Source organism: Palaemon carinicauda, chromosome 9, assembly GCF_036898095.1.
Source record: "Palaemon carinicauda isolate YSFRI2023 chromosome 9, ASM3689809v2, whole genome shotgun sequence".
NCBI classification, from domain to species: domain Eukaryota; kingdom Metazoa; phylum Arthropoda; class Malacostraca; order Decapoda; family Palaemonidae; genus Palaemon; species Palaemon carinicauda.
The window spans coordinates 113,367,410-113,384,222 of NC_090733.1; the positions used below are offsets into that span (position 1 = coordinate 113,367,410).

The 16,813-nt window shown below is 43.1% G+C and overlaps 1 protein-coding gene across 5 annotated transcripts in view; it reads right to left on the reverse strand.

Annotated features, from left to right (window-relative positions):
- Positions 1 to 436: 436 nt before the first annotated feature.
- The window catches only part of LOC137647053 (uncharacterized), a 37,437-nt gene continuing 21,060 nt past the window's right edge, over positions 437 to 16,813 (reverse strand). For 4 of the 5 annotated variants that reach the window (XM_068380207.1, XM_068380208.1, XM_068380206.1 and 1 more), the window contains exons 2-3: positions 12,234 to 12,877; positions 437 to 973 (exon numbers count right to left, since the gene is read on the reverse strand). In XM_068380207.1, coding sequence (XP_068236308.1) covers positions 572 to 973; positions 12,234 to 12,833 — 1,002 coding nt within the window. In that variant the 5' untranslated portion in view covers positions 12,834 to 12,877 and the 3' untranslated portion in view covers positions 437 to 571. Of the gene's footprint in view, positions 974 to 12,233; positions 12,878 to 14,396; positions 15,118 to 16,813 lie in introns of all 5 variants that reach the window. The other variant, XM_068380205.1, reaches the window with a different exon arrangement.

Consider the following 16,813-nt stretch of genomic DNA (forward strand, 5'->3'; position numbering starts at 1 on the left):
GGTCGTGACTTTAGTGCTCCTTTTGATCCTCCTAATTATGTGGTGTCCCATGTTAAAGGACAAGGTTTGTATTTTGCGTACGAACAAATAGTTATTTACTTGATATATTCTGTTATTTCTCGCTTTCAAAGTTTATTATTTATTTTTCCATTTCTTTTCCTGCACTGGGCAAATGTTTTTGTTGGGCCCTATGACTTGTAGCATTTTGCTTATCCATTTGGGTAATTATAATACAGTACAGTACTGTACTTTACTAGGTTGAGGGCTAACTATACATTTAATAAAGTAATTCAGGGAAAAACAGCATTAATTTTTGGGGAAAAAAAACTGAATATGGAGTACAAACAGAATAATGTTTAGATATATCTATTATTTAGTATGAAATCACACAGGTGTTAATGTTAATTCAGGGTAAAGAATAGCATATGGGGTATTAACAGAATAATGTTTAGACAATCTAGATTTATTTTTTGGTATAAAAGTATACAGCTTATACTATATACAGCATTTGTAATTACAAAAATGACTAAAATTAGTTTGTAGATTATGCTTAATAATTAGAGGTTCACAATTACTGATGATTTGCAGTGAACAACCTCATCTCTGTTTCAAACAGCATATTATTAATTTGATTTTGCAGTTGCAATTTTATTCGCATGTCAGATATCTTTCTCAACCTGGAAGCGATATACTCCCCAAAGATGGTATATTCATCTCTCTCTGTGTATCCGTAAGAATCGGGGACGCTTGCAGGATCATGTTCAATTTTTCTCATTCCGTCGGGAACACCAGGTCTCATAAATACTGCTTGGTTATTGTTTAGGCTGATTTTGCCACTGCCACAACTGGTGGCAGCTACTTCTTGCATGTCTTGTTCTGGGGCGTTGATGGAGTCATTTTCATCCTCTATGTTGTTTTCATCCACAACTTCAAAGTTGACATAAGTCTTGTTGGGGCTCAGTTCGGTTTTTATCTGTAAATTATAAAATTATCAACAATTTATTGCAATAGTAGGGGAAAATATATGTGATCTTTGCCTGTCTGTCTGAAAGTGCTTGTGTACTCTTATATACTATGCATTACTGTACATAAACATGTTCATAAATGACATAATTTGCATTAACATATACAGCACAAAGTTGAGCTAATTTTCATCATTAACACTGCAAGAGAAACTGGTAATGTTAAAATTTATTAAAAGACAAACAAGTTGATATTACTATACAAATTTCCTTGAAAAATCATTTATAGTATATACAGTAATACGTCTAACAAATTTGTATGAACCTTCCCTGATGTTCATATTAGTTCTCCAGAAGCTTGGTTTGACATTTATCCCTAAAATTAAAAAAAAATATACATTTTCTTTATTTTCAATAGACAGACAGCTTTTATAAAATAATGAGATACTCCAGACAGAAATGGCTAGAAGCAAAACACCAAGGCTCTTGTTATTTCAGTTTCTCTGTCGCATCAATTTGATGCAGACCTCTTCTAGATTGGGATAAGTTTTAAGGTTTTGTCTTCCTTTAGATCTATTATCAATTACAGTACAGTACTGATTTATATAACTGTTAAGAGAAGTGCGATTGCCTCGCTGTTTCCCTCACTGAAAAAATATTCTTAGTTCAAGTACTGATGAAACTTGCTTTTAATTCAGGGGAAATTAAAAGCATAAATTTTGAAACCATAGAAAGATGATCTACCCCTATGAGAAAGTTTGAATCTGAGATCCAGCGACTGATCTCACTGAAATGAGCATCCCGGGGGATTCCTGCCTTAAAACCAAAAGGTCTTCAGCTGCGACTGAAGTGACCACATGTGAAGGCAACTGTTGGGCACTAGGTACTCTAATGAGGCCAGGTGAACCAGCAGGCACTGCCACAGGTGAGCGGGAACTGGCGACCCCCTTCCTTGAATCTTGAATTCTTTCCTGCGACGGGAGGAGTTTTCCTTGTAAGGAGTCTATCTGCTTACCCAGATATATTAGACACTGTTTAGGCTCTAGAAAGGACTTCTCTAAGTATACCATGATCCTCAGATCATAACAAAACTTGAGAATCATGGCTCAGTGTTAGGCTGCATTTACACCAAGCGAGTCGAGTCACATCAAGTCATGAACGTCATTTGATGAGATTCATTTTGACTCATCTCCATTTACACCGACTGCGTCAGCCCGTGTCAAGTCAGTATCAGTGACCTGTCTGATTTCATACGGAATGGATGCAAGTTCCTTGGTTGAAGTGGCTACTTTGTTGTGGCTTCGTCGTCGCAGACGTAAGAAGAGAAAACAAATATGGCTGCATGAACTGAACACCAAGAGGCCAGATTTTGGAAGCTTCTGTCATTTATTCCCAGACCTGGTGAACCATCCAGAAAAATTCTACAACTACTTTAGGATGACACATGAAAATTTTAAGAAGCTGGTGGAGTTGACTGAACCTTCCATAAAGAAAATGAACACCAACTACAGGAGTGCAGTTGGAGCTGAAGAAAGAGTGGCCATTTTTTTAAGGTAAAAAGTATTTTATTGAACATTCCAATAATCATCCAAGTAGGCTTCAGTGTAGGGTAATAATAAATAAATATAACATGAAGACAGTTCATGTATTTCTGCTGGTAAGTGAATGCTACAACTCTTTCGCCCGATTTCTTAAACCTTCGGGTGTCCCCGAAAGTTCGGGTTTGAGGTGGTAACACTTTTTTTGGGTTGCACTGGTAAAGTCTCCGGCAGCCATATTGTGTTTAAGAACTCTACTGTTATTTTATATAAAATACAGCATCAATGCACTCTGAGTGGTACCTTAAATTAACAAAACAATTATTTATTAATTTATAAATTAAAAAGACAGGAAGCCTAATTTTGATGAGCATTCAGTTATCATAGAAAAGTTATTGATATATAAAAGAATTAATTGTTGATTATAGCCTACTCTAGGCTATTAAAGTGATAACTAAAGTATAATTATAGTAGCCTATTAAACTTAATGAAAGTATAAAGTATATTTATCACTTTAATAGCCTAGAGTAGGCTATAATCAACAATTGATTCTTTTATATATCAATAACTTTGCTATGATAAATAAATGCTCATCAAAATTAGGCTTCCTGTCTTTTTAATGCTATCAAATATATACATACATACATACACATATATATCGTCGTCGGCGCCCACTCGTGTCCGAGTATTGGGTTCTGTCGTTAGCCATCAGCCTCCTATCTATGGGGTGGGTGCTTATGCCTGATGTGGCTGTTAAGTCCTAGTCTGTGGTGGAAGAGTCGCGGACAGTGTTCACAAGGGAGGGTAGGTGGTGGGCGGGGCTGTTCTAATCGCTCTCTCCTTCTTCTCCTCCTAGCCTCCTCATTTTGTCTCCTCCTCTCCTCGAAGTCCACGGTGCCATGGTGTACTGTACTTCTCCAGGTTTTCCTGTCCCTGGCTGTTTCTTCCCATGAGGAAGGATCGATGTCAGTTAGAGCCAGGGTGCGCTTTAGTTGATCTTTATAGCGCATTTTCGGGGCTCCTCGTGGTCTGGTGCCCTGGGTCAGTTCTCCGTAGAATATTTTCTTTGGGAGCCTAGATGGATCCATCCTATGCACGTGTCCTATCCAGCGGAGGCGGTGGTGGATGATGGTGGCCTCCACGCTGGTCAGCGAGGCACGTTAAGACTTCAGTGTTGGTGGTGTGGCTCTCCCATGGGATTTTCAAGATCTGCCTCAGTTTCATTTGTTGGAAGCGTTCTAGGTTTTTAATATCGTTTCTATATAGCGTCCATGTTTCACATGCATACAGAAGCGTGGAGAGGACTACTGCCCTGAACACCATTATTTTGGTGGTAATTGTCAGTGCGTGGTTGTTAAATACGCAGCAGTTGAGTCGGCCAAAGGCGGAGTGGGCTGCCCTGATCCTGTTCTCCGCGTCCTTTTTGCTTGTGGGAGCTGATGTTAGGATGCTCCCTAGGTAGGAGAACTGGTCCACCTGTTCTAACGGTTGGTCATTCATTGTGGTATTGAAGTTTGGGAGCATCAGTCCTGGTGGATGTTGGACGAGGGTCTTGGTTTTATCTGTGTTGACTTGCATCCCAAAACGTTCATAGGCAGAGTTGTATGCATTAGCTAACGACTGCAGGTCCTCTGCCGTCTGACCTGGGGTGGCATTGTCGTCAGCATACTGCAGTTCTCGCACTGCACACAAGGTGGTCTTGGTTCTGGCGCGGAGTCTGGCGAGGTTGAAAGCGCCTCCATCCATGCGGAAACGTAGGTCGACTGAGGGTGTGTCTGGGGGAATCTCGTTGAGCATTGCTGCGGTGTATAGCGAGAAACACGTTGGGGCCAGAACACAGCCCTGCTTCAGGCCGCCGTTGATGGGAAATGGGTCTGAAAGAGAGTTCTGGTGGCAGACTCTCCCAACCATTCCGTCATGGAGGGCACGCACCAGCTTGACAAAATCGGGTGGGCAGCCATATCCTTTGAGGACAGCCCACATGGCAGGTCGAGGTACTTTGTCGAAGGCCTTTTTCAAATCCCAGAAGATGAACATTATGGGCTGTTGTTGTTCGAGGCTCTTCTCTTGTAGTTGTCGCGCACAGAAGATCATGTCTATGGTCCCGCGGGAAGGTCGAAAGCCGCACTGGGACTCTGGCAGGACGTCTTCTGCGAGAATAAGGAGGCGGTCAAGGATAATCCGAGCGAAAATCTTACTCGCGATGCTTAGTAGTGATATTCCCCGGTAGTTGTTACAGTTCTCCCTGTCTCCCTTCTTGAAGATGGTAACAATGTTTGCATCGCGGAAGTCACTGGGGAGGGTCTTGGTCTCCCATATTTTCAGTATAAGGAGCATCAAACGGTTCCTCAAACCGGGGCAACCGTGAGTGGGGAGCTCCAACTGGATGTTGTCTGGCCCTGGGGCTTTGGCGGGCTTCATGCGCTGCAGGGCCTTGTTGAAGTTATGGATGGAGGGTGGTAGTGCCATCCAGTGACGGACGGGATGCTGCGGGGTCATTCGCAGGAGATCGTCTGGGGTGTCTGCTTGGTCATTGAGGAGGTTCTCAAAGTGAGACCTCCACCTGGCCAGGATGCCCTCGCTGTCGGTGATGGTCGTGGCCCCATCCGCGTCCTTCAGGCTGCCCACTGATGACCGTGTGGGACCGAATATTTCCTTTGTTGCTGCATAAAAGCTGCGCAGGTCACATTGGTCAGCGAAACACTGTATTTCTGCAGCTTTTCTTTGCCACCAGGTGTTCTGGCCTTCACGGATCCCTCTTTGGCAACCAGCTTCAGCCACCTTGTGAGCACATTTGTTAGCTGCTGTTGGTTGGTTTTCCAAGGTCAGGCGTGCTTGTCGTTTGGTTTCAATGAGAAGAGAGATGGTAGCATCATTCTCATCAAACCAATCCTGCCGTTTCTTGGTGGTGTAGCCTAGTGTTTCCTCCGCGGCACGGGCCATGGCGTTTCTGAGGGTGGTCCAGTGGTGCTCAACAGTGGGTGAGATAGCCATGACGTCCTGATGGAAGGTTCCTTCAGTAGCTTCCTAAGGGTATTTTAATGAGCAACTAAACTAAATATTTTTTATAAAATAAATATTTTTTTCCACGTAAATAATCATAAATTATAGATATGTTTTTTGTCAGTGCAATAAAATAAGCAGTAGAATAACGCGAAAAACGTTGTTTTTATGTGCCATAAGTAAAAACACAAAAACCTTCAGATTTGTGTTGTCTACTTCATAAACAGATGAAACACAATTAGTAAGTTCACTGAAAAATTTATAATTTTCAATATTAAACTTACCCGATGATCATATAGCTGTCAGCTCTGCTGCCCGACAGAAAAAACCTACGGGCGGAATACGCCAGCGATCGCTATACAGGTGGGGGTGTACATCAACAGCGCCATCTGTCAAGTAGGTACTCAAGTACTCGATGTCAACATAGAACCAATTTTCTCTCTGTCGTGCCACTGGCAAGACCTACTAAATACGCCGTCCCTAACTGGATTTGTTTTCACAACGATTTGGTGAAGTACACTATTCCAGTTTTGAGCTTTCGCTATGCAGGGGTTTTTTCTTCATTTCAAAACTTGAACTCGTTTTGGATAGATTTAAATATGGTGACGAAGAGAGTATGGACTCTCTTTCACTTTTAAATGGCCGACCCTTCCCTTAGACGGAAGTGTGTTTAGGTTTTTGGTAATTTTGCTTAACACGTTATAGTTCTATTTATTTTATATCTCTCCGCCTTTATAGGCCTCTTCGATTAACTTTCCATTTATTATAAACTTATAAAAAATAAATTTTTATGTTTGTTTATATGCGACCTTTCCTAATAGTAGGCGGTCCTAACTTGGAACCGAAGTTAATTAACATTGAGCCCGTTATCTCGTATTTAACCTTTAAAGAATTTAATACTTTTTTAATTTTAATGTTTTATGAAAGAATTTCTTTGATAGTCTCGTACTGTTTTCAAAGATGAACTAACGTTTAGTTTTTTTAGTCTACGTAGTTGTTGACGTTCAGAACGTTCAACATGCGCTCTATCGTTACGATAGAGAGAGAGTGTATCACGGTTTCACTTTGCAGTAAGAGTAAACCGATTCTAGCGTTTCGTTCATTCTTTCTTAGCTTAAATGGTTTAAATTCTAAATTAAAGGAACTTTTTATTTGGAAAACCTTTCAGTTTTTTCCTTTAGCAAATAACATGTTTTAACGATATATAATTGGGCTCTTCTCTCAGGTGCGAAATCAAGAGAGAAGAGAGAGAGAGATAGAGACGGAGGGAGAGAGAGGAGAATAAACGTTTCGTTCAAGCGGGTAACGTTGTTCTCGTTTTTTTTTTTACTCTCCTCCCTAGTCGCTGTAGGGGAAGAAGGTAAAACGTTTCTAGGGTTTTATTCTTGTTCCCAGGCTTTGTGCGGTGAGAGATTGTAAACGTAGTTTATTTGATCTAGTGTTTAGTCTCTTTTCCAGCCACTGAATTCTTTATCTTTATTTATGTTTTTCTGTTGCATTGTAAGACTGTTTTCGCAATTACTACCTTTTAATGAAGGATAGGATTGCGTGTTTCAGGTAGAAATCAGTTAAAGTTTCGATTTCAGTGAAATAAGTGCAAAACAGAAAATCAAAAGTGATATGCGCAAAGTGTTACAGTGTTGCGTCCGAGGGTTCGTCTGTTCGTGCCAGTCGTTCACCTAGTCCGGGACCTCTTACAAGCTCCCAAGCCCAGGGGAGAAGTAATGTCGAACAACTTATGGGTTCCACAGGCCTTGATCAACGAACAGACGTTTTTCCCTCCGTGGTTTCGGGCGTATCTACCCAAGAGCGCCCCACCCACACAAAGACGAGAGAGCCCATTTATTCCTCGTCTGCGGAAGAGGTTTCTCGTAAGAAACCATGGACCACATCTTGCAGCTTTTTAAGTGCAAGTCTGTCCCTTCCGCGCAAGTCCAACGGCCTAGGTGTAGCCACTGGGTCAGTTCGGACTCGCTGCAGTCATCCGACGACTGCACACCTCCCAAGAGAGGCAAGGTGGTACCGCAACAGGCAGTAACTCCGTCTGTTGCCGCACCAGCTGTTTTAGACCCTCAGTCACAACGGACAGTAGCTCCGTCTGTTGCCGTTTTTGTAGACCCTAAGTGGTCTTTACTGCAGTCTATGCAGACTCAGTTAGCTGCGGTTATGCAGGAGTTTCATGCGGAGAAGGTTGACACTGCTCCCGTTAGCCTACAACCTGCCACGGTTGTGCGCCCAGCTCACGCTGAGGCTGCCTGCTCCCACTCTCCGGCTGCGGAGAGCTCCACCTCCGATGTGCAATCGACCCTGCCAGACGCATGTTCACGTTAGCCGACGTGCGGCACCCTCCGTTAACATGCGTGAGCTACCGCATCAGCAGTGGGAAGGTGGAGTCAAGCTGCCGTGTTTTGACGCGATGCGTTAGTTTCCGCAACCCACGGCAGTCCCCACCACACACCACCACTCAGCTTTGGTTGTTGCCTGCTCCCACACTCCGACTGCGGAGAAAGTTGACGATGCACCCGTTTGCCTACAACCTGCCACGGTTGTGCGCCCAGCATGGCTGCCTGCTCCCACACTCTTGTTGTGAGAGCTCCTCCACCCATGCGCAGTCGACCCTGCCAGACGCATGCTGACTCCCACAGGCACACGGAGCACTCCGTTGCCGTGCGTGAGCTACCACAAGCTGCCGTGTTTTGACACGGTGTGTCAGCCTCCGCAACCCATTGTGGTTACCGCCACTCGCCCGCAGCAGACTAGTCAGTCAGGAGTTGAGGCTTCCCCACACAGCTTTGGTTGTTGCCAGCTCACAGACTGTCAAGCAGTTACATGACGTTGCCTTCTGGTCTGCTACTAATGCACCAGTGCTGTATGTCCTCACGCCCTGTTGTGGTTGACAGTTCAGTTTTTGACAGTTCACAGACTATCAAGCAGTTACATAACGTTGCCTTCTGGTCTGCTGCTTATGCACCAGTGAGAACCTCACTGAGATAACCTAGCTTTTCTCGGACATGGTTCCTGTAGATGAGAAAGTGCTGTTCTCCCTCCTACTGATATTCCTTTGAGGACTCTGTCATTTGGAGAGGAGCCTTAAGCTGCTTAGCCCCCTATGGACTTTAATTAAAGCATAACAAGGCTTCCAGGGATGGTAAATGGTTCCGCTTCAGTCGCTAACCCCGTCTGTTGCCACACCTGCTCCCATAGACCCTAATGGGCTTTGTTGCAAGACATGCAGTCCAAGCTTGTGTCCTTGATAGAGGATTTTTTACGGAGAAGAACCTTCTGGCCAACAACCTTCCTACCGGTTGGTTGTGCGCCCTGTTGACGCTGAGGTATCCTACTCGCGTCCGCCAGTTGAGGTGGTTCCTCCACCGATGCGACCCAGTGTGGGTTGCCAGTCGCACGTTGACGTTAAGCACTAGGAAGACGTTCAACAACCAGCAGAGGTGACTTGTTGTGATACAGTGCGGCAACCTCAGCAACCCGGTAGGGGGTTGACTGCACAACCCAGACAGTCTAGACAGTTTCGGGTTGACGCTGTACTTCCTCACGTCCCCATGGTTGACAGTTCACAGACTGTGCAGCAGTACCATGATATTGTGTCCGGCTCCGTCACGCATCCACCAGTGCGACCGGATTCAGCAAGTCAGACGTTGCCCACTCCGTTGCCGTTTCCTCATCAGTTTCAGATGAGGAACCCTCTGATGAGGACATTGCTGAACAAGACGATCAACCCCCAGCCCTACTATCCATCCAGAAGATGCTGTAGAAGGAACGCTGCCCTGTCAGGCTGTGGATGAGTCTGGTTAGGACACTGTCATCCGTGGTTCATTTTGTGTCACTTGGAAGACTACACCTCCGTCCTCTTCTGTATCATCTAGCTTTTCACTGGAAAAGGACAAGACGCTAGAAGCGGTCTCGATCCCGGTTTCCGGAAAGATAAAGTCTGGTCTGACTTGGTGAAAGGACTTTATCAACCTTTGAAAGGGTCTTCCCCTGACTGTTCAGGTTCCCAACCACGTTCTCTTCTCGGACGCATCGGACGTAGGCTGGGGTGCGACATTAGGCGGTAGGGAATGCTCGGGATTATGGAACTCGAGTCAAAGGACAATGCATTTCAACTGCAAGAAGCTACTGGCAGTACGTCTGACCTGGAAAAGCTTCAGGTCTCTCCTTCAAGGCAAAGTGGTGGAGGTGAACACGGACAACACCCTGCTTTGACGTACATCTCCAAGCAAGGAGGGACCTACTCTCTGACATGGTACGAGTTCGCAAGAGACCTCCTCACCTGTTCAACAGGTCTAGACTTTTCACTAGTAACGAGGTTCGTCCAAGGCAACTTGAATGTCATAGCAGATTGTCTCAGTAGGAAGGGACAAATAATTCCAACAGATAGGCCCCTCCACAAGGATGTATGCAAGAGACTTTGGGCCACCTGGGGCCAGCCAACCATAGATCTCTTTGCAACCTCGATGACCAAGAGGCTCCCAATACTTTGCTCTCCTATCCCGGACCCAGCAGTAGTTCATATAGATGCCTTTCTTCTAGATTGGTCACATCTAGATCTATATGCATTCCCTCCGTTCTAGATTGTCAACAAGGTACTGCAGAAGTTCGCCTCTCACGAAGGGACAAAGTTGACGCTAGTTGCTTCCCTCTGGCCCGCGAGAGAATAACTCACCGAGGTACTTCGATGGCTAGTAGACGTTCCCAGAACACTTCCCCTAAGGGTGGACCTGCTACGTCTGCCACGCGTAAAGAAGGTACTCCAAGGCCTCCACGCTCTTCGTCTGACTGCCTTCAGACTATCGAAAGACTCTCGAGAACTAGAGGTTTTTCGAAGGAGGCAACCAGAGCGATTGCTAGAGCAAGGAGAACATCCACCCTTAGAGTCTACCAATCGAAGTGGGAAATCTTCCGAAACTGGTGCAAGTCAGTATCCGTTTCCTCGACCAGTACCTCTGTAACTCAAATAGCTGACTTCCTCTTTTATCTGAGGAAAGAACGATCTCTTTCAGCTCCCACTATCAAGGGTTACAGAAGCATGTTGGCATCAGTCTTCCGTCACAGAGGCTTAGATCTTTCCAACAATAAAGATCTACAGGGCCTCCTTAAGTCTTTTGAGACCACGAAGGAGCGTCGTTTGGTTACACCTGGTTGGAATTTAGACGTGGTTCTAAGATTCCTTATGTCAGACAGGTTCGAACCGCTTCAATCAGCCTCTCTGAAAGATCTCACCTTTAAGACTCTTTTCCTGATATGCTTAACCACAGCTAAAAGAGTCAGTGAGATTCATGCCTTCAGCAAGAACATCGGATTCTCATCCGAAACGGCTACATGTTCTACAACTTGGTTTTCTAGCCAAACACGAGCTGCCTTCTCGGCCTTGACCAATATCGTTCGATATTCCAAACTTATCGTATGGTTGGAAATGAACTAGAAAGAGTCTTATGTCCTGTAAGAGCTCTTAAGTTCTATTTTAAAAACCTTTACGAGGCCCGTCTGAAGCTTTATGGTGTTCAGTTAAGAATCCATCTTTGCCTATGTCAGAGAATTCTTTATCCTATTTTTTCAGACTGTTAATACGAGAAGCTCATTCCCTTCTGAATGAGGAAGACCAAGCTTGGCTGAAGGTAAGGACACACGAAGTTAGAGCTGTCGCAACTTCCGTGGCCTTTAAACAAAATAGATCTCTGCAAAGTATATTCGACGCAACCTATTGGAAAAGCAAATCAGTGCTCGCGTCTTTTATCTTAAGAATGTCCAGTCTCTTTACGAGAACTGCTACACTCTGGGACCATTCGTAGCAACGAGTGCAGTAGTGGTGGGGGCTCCACCACTACAATTCCCTAATTTCAGAACCTTTTTAATCTTTCTCTTGAAATATTTTTGGGTTGTCCGGAAGGCTAAGAAGCCTTTCGCATCCTACTTGATTTGGCGGGTGGTCAAAGTCATTTCTTGAGAAGCGCCTAGATTAGAGGTTTTGAGGAGGACCTTTAGTATGGGTTGCAACCCTTCATACTTCAGCTCCTAGGAGTCGCTCAGCATCCTATGAGGATCGCGAGGCTCAGTAAGGAAGACGTACTTAAAAAGGCAGAGTAATTGTTCAAGTCGTCTTCCTTACCAGGTACTTATTTATTTTATGCTTGTTATTTTGAATAACTGCTAAAATGAAATACGGAATACTTAGCTCATAATAATGTCAACATGTAATGCTGGTCTCTACCCACCCCCCTGGGTGTGAATCAGCTATATGATCATCGGGTAAGTTTAATATTGAAAAATGTTATTTTCCTTAGTAAAATAAATTTTTGAATATACTTACCCGATGATCATAAATTAAAGGACCCACCCTTCCTCCCCAATAGAGACCCAGTGGACAGAGGAGAAAATTGGTTCTATGTTGACATAGAGTACTTGAGTACCTACTTGACAGATGGCGCTGTTGATGTACACCCCCACCTGTATAGCGATCGCTGGCGTATTCCGCCCGTAGGTTTTTTCTGTCGGGCAGCAGAGCTGACAGCTATATGATCATCGGGTAAGTATATTCAAAAATTTATTTTACTAAGGAAAATAACATATTAATAAATAATTTTTTTGTTAGGTTAAGGTACCACTCAGAGTGCATTGATGCTGTATTTTATATAAATTGGGCATTTAAGTAAGGAATCATGAAATTCTAAGCTATTTTTCAAAGGTTAGCATACTCTGAGTAACTGTCACTTACATCGGATGTACATGCTGATGGCGTATGTGACTGATTCTGATCAGTCCAGTAGCCATACTGGACAGAGGGGGCGGGTTTAAACATTTTCCTACGAAAGATTTCATATATTTCAATTTTAATGTCTATGTTGTCCCTTGCCGACAGTTGTTTCATCATAGGCAGTAAGCTTAAGAGAAACTGGCGATCTGGATCATTTTGTGAAGACGCTTGTTCTTTCAGTTGTTTTAATTCTTCTAGAAAACACATATCCATCTCATCTGCAGTATCTCTGTTGCGTTTCTTGGTGACACCAGTTTTCTTTGACATGGGAAGAATAGGCTTGACAGTACTGCGGTCCTCACAGGTTTCGATATTACTTAATGCTTCTTGAGGAGATACATTGTCTAGTGTTTCGATGGCAACAGAAGTTGAAGAATTTTGAGGTGTATCTTCCGTTTCATGACAGGTGTCTTCATCAGGAGGTGTAGGGACGTTTGAGAATGTTGGTCGTGGCGTCACATGAGGGATCAGAAATTGCATGTCATCGTAGTACACCCACCTCCTTGTTTCGGTATTAGCTGATCCAGATGGTTTGTCACTAATCCTTCTCCTTTCCCTCATGAAGTTGCTTCTTAGCTGGCGCCATTTGTCCTTACATTCGCCTTCTGTAAGAGAGTTAAAGGAGAATTTAGTATCTTAATTAAGTAGTTGTCATGAAATGTTAGAGATTTGAAATTAAAGTTGTGCACAGTGAATTACAGTTATTAATTTTATAGTGTTTGCTAGGCTAATATAGTATTATATCAGCATTGTGTGTGTGCATATATGTATACAGTATATATATATATATATATATATATATATATATATATATATATATATATATATATATATATATATATATATATATATATATATATATATATATATATATATATATATATATATATATATATATATATATATATATATATATATATATATATATATATATATATATATATATATATATATATATATATATATATATATATATATATATATATAATTTTTGCGAAGTATAGTAGTAAGCTACATGATCACTATTATATGGTAATGACTTTCACTAGTGAACGGCGATTTACTGTAAAAAATGTTTAATTAACGCTTGTTATTATATTTCTTTCCTGGCATGTGGTTACTGGAGAATCTTTTGCTTCCCTTGGTTACCAGTTTCGTGTTGGTAGGGCCACAGTACACAAGATTGTCAAGGAAGCCAGCAATGCCATATGGGAAACACTACAACCACAGTATTTGCCAGTGCCTAATGAACACCAGTGGGAAGAAATAGCCAGAAAATTTTTCGACAAATGCAGTATTCCTTGCTGTATTGGGAGTATTGATGGCAAACACTGTCGGCTGAAATGTCCGGTTGGAGGAGGATCACTTTTCTATAATTATAAAGGATACTATTCTATTGTTCTCCTAGCCATTGCTGATGCCAACTGTTGCTTCACACTGATTGATGTAGGATCATATGGACGAAACAGCGACAGCTTTGTTTTCACTGAATCAAATATGGGGAAGTCATTTACTTCTGGATGTTTAGGTGTTCCACAGTCACAGAAAATACCAAATACTGCAACCAAAATACCATTCTTTCTTGTGGGAGATGCAGCTTTTCCTCTGAAGCCTAATCTGATGAGACCATATCGTAGAAAGGACTTGGACTACTCCAAAAGAGTATACAACTATCAGATCAGCAGGGCTAGAAGAACAGGAGTGTGCGCCTTTGGAATACTAGCTAAGAAATTTGGTGTACTTGAGACATTGATGGAGACTAGTGTTGAAGTGTCTGAATCATTGGTGAAAAGTATCTGTGTACTTCACAATTTCATTCAGCATGAAAACAGTTTCAACTACTCTCCAAGTGATGATGTTCATGATGCAACACAATCCAACCATGCAAACTCAAGCCTGACAGCAACAAGAAACACGAGGCCTACAACAGAAGCTATGGCAGTTCGTGATCTCTTGAAAGAATATTTTGTTTCCCCGGCTGGAGCTCTTAAGTGGCAAGACCGAATGATCTAGTAATGTATATTTCATGGTGAATAAGCCTAATGTTTAATTCAGAGTAAATATAGCGAATGTACAGTTCATAGCCTAGTTTATAGTTCAATGAGAATAAAACTGTTGTCTTACCTCTACACTTCAGTGCAGCAGCAACCTCCTTCCACAGGGCAGCTATGACATCACGATCCCGGTGGCTGCGGTCACTGGGATCATATATAGGAGGGCGCTCTCGAACCAAGCTTATTAGGGACTCCACTTTCATGATGATCACACGACGACGACTTGCTGTGACTGATGTAGAAAATGGGTCCAGCCCTATATGTGACTCGACGCGACGTGACTTGACTTGACTCGACTCTTCTGGTGTAAACGGTTTCTTCAAATATCCATACAAATTAATGTTAAGCTGGGGTGGCGATTCATGACGCGTGAAGACTTGCCTTGAGTTGACGTGACTCGACTCGCTTGGTGTAAACGCAGCCTTAGAGAAGGGTCTCCACTGATTCTGCCAGAACTAGCCCATCATCTAGATAGGGAATGAGACTAATGCTGTAGGCGTGTGCCCAAAGTGAACACTTGGGAGGCTGTTGACAGATCGAAGCACAGCACTCGGAACTGGTATACAGTAATGCCTCAAGATACAAAATCAATTCGTTCTGGAGTGGCTTACGTTTCATGAAAATTTGTATTGAGTCACATTTTACATGTAAATCACCTAATTCTTTCCAAACCCTACAAAAACACCAGATTAAATTTTAAAATAAAGCTACAGTATAACCACAATGAAATACTGTACAGCCAAATGTATTTGAATCATTCAATACAGTATACATACCCTATCTATTGATACCTGTAAATTAAGTAGTTATTAGAACATAATGCAATAGAGTAATAAATGGAAATTAATACAATACATACAGTACAATACAAAACTGTACATATACAAAACATACAGTACCATATACACTACTATTATTATACAGTAGTTACCCTTACTATAGAGATAAATTTTCTATTATGTATAAACAACCCATTTTCTTCAACTGAGCTCATACTTTTAATTGGTGACCATTTTATTCTTGGCCTGGCTGGCGAATCTCTTTTCTTATCACGAAACATTTTTCGCAATGCGAGCCGGAAAAAATCTTCGCATCTCGTTTCGCAGCGTGAAAATTTTGTAAGCAGAATCTTTCATATCCAGAGGTTTCACTGTACAGTATTGTATCTTTTCGTGCAGAATGAATCTCAAGTATTTCCTTGATGACGGATGGACAGGGACATGGAAATATGGGTCGTTTAAATTCAACGTGATCATGAAGTCTTTAGTCGTGCAGCTTGCCTGACTGTTGCTGCGGTCTCCATCTTGAACAGAGTTTGACGGACAAACTTGTTCAAGACCGAGAGGTCTATGATTGGTCTCCAGCCTCAGGACATTTCTCTACAAGAAAGAGTCAACTGAAGAAACCTGGAGATCGTCAACAACCTCCTGGAAAGCGCCCTTCTCCATCATGGTTTGGATTCTGCCCATAGGATAATGACCTTCGCCAATCCCTCCGCAAAGGACAGTGATCTTGTTGGAGGAAGAAACAGCAGAGTAGGTGAGTTGGTAAACGGGATAATGTAACCTTCGCAAAGGGTAGTGACCGTCCAAGATTCGGCCATGTGGCGTTGCCACTGCTTCCACATGAGTTGCTGGCATCCTCCCAATGGTGGTATATCAGAAGAAAGGCCCTTTTTAACAAGGGCACAGAACACGTCCACCAGCTTTCCCCCCATCCCCCTCATCCTTTCTGCTTCTTACCCAGAAAAGGATAGACTTCTTGGCGCCTAGAAGTATCCTTAGCCTCTTGTGAGCTTGCCTCACTACAGGAGAAGCTCTAGGGTCTACAGGTGTCAAGAAGGTGGGTCGGGGTTTTATGGCCTAATGAAGAAGGGAGTCCTGGCTCTTCTTCCTCCACTTCTCTGTAACCGCCCGGAAATGATGGTGTCATGCCTCTTCAGAATCCAGTTAGCCCACTGGTTCACAGCGTTGTGTTAAGAACTCCATAGTTCTCGTGCCTGTGAGCACAATGTTCTTGAACACACAATGCTTATCAGGGTCAGAGAGAGCTTCTGTCATGGCTAAATAGCTCACGGTCCTTGACCAGTAGTCCATCCATGAAGAAACTTAAGGGGTCGCCTTCACCAATCTCTTCATATTCAGGGCTTCTGCAGCCAAGAACGTCACCGTGGTCGAGCCTTGCGACAAGGTCAAACCTGCCTGGCCAAATGGCAGCGGAGAAGGGAAGTATTCCTGGATATTATAGTACTTCCTCTGTCTCACGAACAGAGGAGGGACTAATTTTGACAATTTTTCTTGCCCTAATGAAGTCCTTTCTTCCAGGATTTTAGTCTACCTTAGAAATGGACCCAGCAGCCAACCTAGACCACTGTTGGCTCTAAAAGCACTACATAGAACATCTATGGTTGCGTCTCTCCCATGAGGAGAAGAGTATGGGGCCCCTCTGACTCCATTAACCACACAAATGCAGGTGAAAACCTGCTTG